The sequence below is a fragment of the Sphaeroforma arctica genome (genome assembly GCF_001186125.1).
Source record: "Sphaeroforma arctica JP610 unplaced genomic scaffold supercont1.1396, whole genome shotgun sequence".
Lineage (NCBI taxonomy): Eukaryota > Ichthyosporea > Ichthyophonida > Sphaeroforma > Sphaeroforma arctica.
The window spans coordinates 1-3860 of record NW_014039162.1 but is presented as its reverse complement, the minus strand read 5'-3'; the positions used below and the strand labels follow the sequence as shown (position 1 = coordinate 3860).

The 3860-nt window shown below is 43.9% G+C and overlaps 1 protein-coding gene across 1 annotated transcript in view; it reads right to left on the bottom strand.

The window, feature by feature from the left end:
- Positions 1-3032, bottom strand: part of SARC_10803 (hypothetical protein) — a 5979-nt gene extending 2947 nt beyond the window's left edge. Inside the window, exons 1-4 of the mRNA XM_014295137.1 lie at positions 2806-3032; positions 1872-1948; positions 1563-1672; positions 631-706 (exon numbers count right to left, since the gene is read on the bottom strand). Coding sequence (XP_014150612.1) covers positions 631-706; positions 1563-1672; positions 1872-1948; positions 2806-2930 — 388 coding nt within the window. The 5' untranslated portion in view covers positions 2931-3032. The remainder of the gene's footprint in view (positions 1-630; positions 707-1562; positions 1673-1871; positions 1949-2805) is intronic.
- Positions 3033-3860: the final 828 nt, after the last annotated feature.

Sequence of the window (3860 nt, the reverse complement as noted above, 5' to 3'; positions counted from 1 at the left end):
CTGCATGTCTTCATTGCTGTGGGGTTGATGTGTGCGTTTGTTGGGAGAGGTTAGTGTGTCTGTTGAGTGGAGAAGAGTGCTATATGTGTTTTACAGTGGGGTTGATGTGTGCGTTTGTTGGTAGAGGTTAGTGTGTCCGTTGAGTGGAGAAGGGTGCTGCATATGTTTTGCAGTGGGGTTGATGTGTGCGTTTGTTGGTAGAGGTTAGCGTCTGTTGAGTGGAGAAGGGTGCTGCATGTGTTCATTGCAGTGGGGTTGATGTGTGCATTCGTTGTGAGTGGTTGATGATGATGATAATAGCCTAGCGCCTTAATACGGAATGTCTGCATCTTGCTGTAGACACTTTGCGTGCGTATGTCTACGTTTGATCAACAAACAAAGAGCAAACAGCTCACCGCATAAACCCTAAAACTCACCGCAGAGGCCACGTCTGTAATGTATTCCAACACGCACACAAACATACACTTGCAATCACTTATCTTAGGGTTTAGAGGTTTAGCCTAAACCCCATATTCTGATACATACAATTATCATGCACACAAACATCCACTCGGAATCCCATATTATAGGGTTTAGCGATATCCGCTCGCAATCGCATGATCTGACTCAGTGTGTAGCCACTGTACTCACCCCTAGTGGGCGCTGCGTCGACCATTTGTCTGGCTTTAAGGTCGGCCTCTTCCCACACATCACCTGCCACCACAACCTGCAGACAAACACACGTGCAAAACGTATGTCACCTGTTAAGAGTTCGTGCAGAATGGATTGTGTTATAACAAAACGTTTATGCTTGTGCTATATACGAAATGGTTAGTTGCTACCGTAGCGTGTGTGGCGAATGGACTTGTGTGCTATGGCAGGACTACTGAATATCAACCAGCCGATTCGGGCCAGGGAACGGGTGAAAGCTTCCAAAACGGTACGTATTTTGATTTTAGGGCTGTACTGGTGACTAAACTACACAACGTATATGGGAAAGCGTATCTGTTGGGAAGTGATTACCCGCCAGGAACCATTTGGATGTGAGGGCTGACCTATTCAGTTGGCGATGAGTGTGGCTAACATCAGTCGTATCACATAAATGGGCCCATTTTCTGAGTGCAGGTGCACATGTCTGCACCCGAAATAAAAGGGCAGGAGCGTTGCGGGCACATCGGACAGCAAATGACATCCCTTGCCATCGTCACATATAAATGTCCTAAATGGTATTCCGGTCCTCCGGAATAGACTTAATCACACACTAGCGTAACCCAAACCAACCCACACACTAGTGTGTCATATACAGATGCAATCTACCTCAGCACCCCGACCAATGGTAGACAACTACACATCGGTGCGGCCACAGCAGCGAATATGTGCAGGCATTAAAGCACCTACGAGTCCGTTTTGTAGTTTGGTGCATTCTAAACGTGTTTGGTCAGTGCTTGGCACAAGCACAGACGCCACTCTGTAGTGTATAATATCTATGGTTGCAATAGGCGTTGCTCAGGGAGACTACCTATCATACAAGTCCCTCTACTTACACACCCGCAGCACATGAACAGAGAGCTCTACTGACACACCTCAGCACCGATAGCCTGCAGTCTGTCGCGCATGTACTTGGGTGTGGTGGAGGGGACGAAGATGTATGTCTGCATCTCCAGGGACTTCCCACAATACGCAGCAGCCATTCCTATACAAGGGTGAGTAACCGCAGTATAAGTAAGCATGAGTCATGACTATATAGCACAGAAGCACAACACATGGGTGGGTGCAACTCACTACAACCAACGCATAATACACCACGCTTGTTTAACAAGCAGGCGTTGTCGTCATACACACACGTGTTATAGGCCCATTGGCTATGGATGTACACGGCTTTGGCAACATACCTGCATTGCCGCCGCTGGAGCACACAATCTTTGAGAACCCCTTACTCTGTGCCTTCTGTATCATTCGACCAAGACCTCTGCGTTTGCATTGGAAAAATGAAAAGAATCATTCTTATCAGGAGTGTGTTGTGTTCGGGCCAAAGCAGCCGTACCTGCCATCTGGTTTCGACTATTTCACACATGAGTTTATTAAATTGGAGACAGAGCCCGGTACAGTTAATCCGAGGTAGTTTAAAGAACGAACCGAAAAGTGGCGAACGAATGGACTATTTCGTGCACTCAACAAACCATCTTTTGAAACGATTTCACGTGCACATTGACGGAGTGTACCGTTGGCATACAGGTTTTAAGTAATATGTACTTGGAATAAGTATGCTTGTCGCATGCAGAGCACATGCACATGGTACATGCTTGTACTCGTTGTATTTAACGAACATGGAACAATTGCTTTGTATCACCATATACACTGGATGATTCTTGTACTATATGTACGTACTGACGGACTGATAGTCTCTTGGCAGATGAATTCACGAATAGCACTGCAACATATCGATGTACAGCCGATACAATACCCTAACTGCCAGAATGTTCTTACCAGAAGCACACTCTACAAGTCAAGTTCAAATCTTAATATAACGAGACTTAGTAATATATGAAGCTATGGTACCTGGATACTTATCGCTATAGCCATAAATGACGCCCAAATCGTCAAGAGTACAACCGATGCCGCATGCGAATTCATACACATGTACATCCAACAGCGCTTTGATGCACAATGTTAGATAAATGTTTCAAATTTAGGTGAACTACTCTGAATTAAGGTGATGCAAAGCGTAAACATGAGCGGGAGACAAGGGAGGTTTCACCGATCTTACATTAACATAAGTCGACTATACATCAGAGTCACAGTGTAAAAGTGTGATCCCAGTCTTACCTCACTTTGAAAGACCCTCCCGGTTGCACACATTCCAGCTTGAGGTACACATCGCGTTGGCATCGACCAGAAAGTGTGGACGAGAGCAACAGTGGCGTGCACAGGTGCAGTGGTTGTTTCACCATGTTGCAACAGACGGCGCGCGCGCGCGTGTGTGTGTATGTGTGTATGTGTGTTTACGTACACGTGTCTGTGTGCATGTAATTCTTGCGTGAATGGTATGTATTATATACGTGTATGTTTTTATGTATACATACTCTCTGGACATGGTCAGAGATTGGAGAAGGGCCCGAAGCTCAAAGGGCGCCTGACCATAGCCCTCGAAATCGTACAGCCTAAGCTAAAATATCACACAATAGCGGCATAGCCTCCTAAAATAATTATACTTTAGGAATAGGAGGCCATGATCAGTTCCATATTTCTTAGAACCCTAGACCCTGGGCACTCACCAATTTGAAAGCCCCTAAAAACTGTTCCTAAACCCCTTTTTTTTATCTACTTTACGAGTTTACGATGAACGTCTTTCGGCGAATAGTTGATCCCTCATTGCCTTCTAAGTGATACAAATTTCCCTACAAAATATTTTTGTTCTATTTCTAAATATTTTTCTTCAGAGGGTCATCATGACTCTTGTGCATACATACAATAACTTTTGTTTTTTTAAATATATAAAATTATGAAAATTTAGGTCACAGTCATTTCAGTCCTAAATATTTATTTTATTTAGATCAGAAATTTGCCAAAATTTAAAAAAAAATAAAATTCTCAAGAGCGGGAGGTGTTTAAAAACATACACAAGAGTCGTATAATGCATTTCTGTAGTTTGCTCTTCAATTAGGCTGTACTAGCTATAGTAGTAAAGAAAGTATTGCCTATCCAGCCCCTAGCGGTTATGACTTATGCGGTATGTTGTTTGGCGGAGCTAATGTGTATGCTGAGGTGCACATACGAATAGCCTACACGTCATTTCATGTATTTGTACATTTACATGTACGTAGTAAAAATGTGCAAGTGTGCGTACAAATCTGTGATGCTGTTTGTGTGTTCATTTGTTA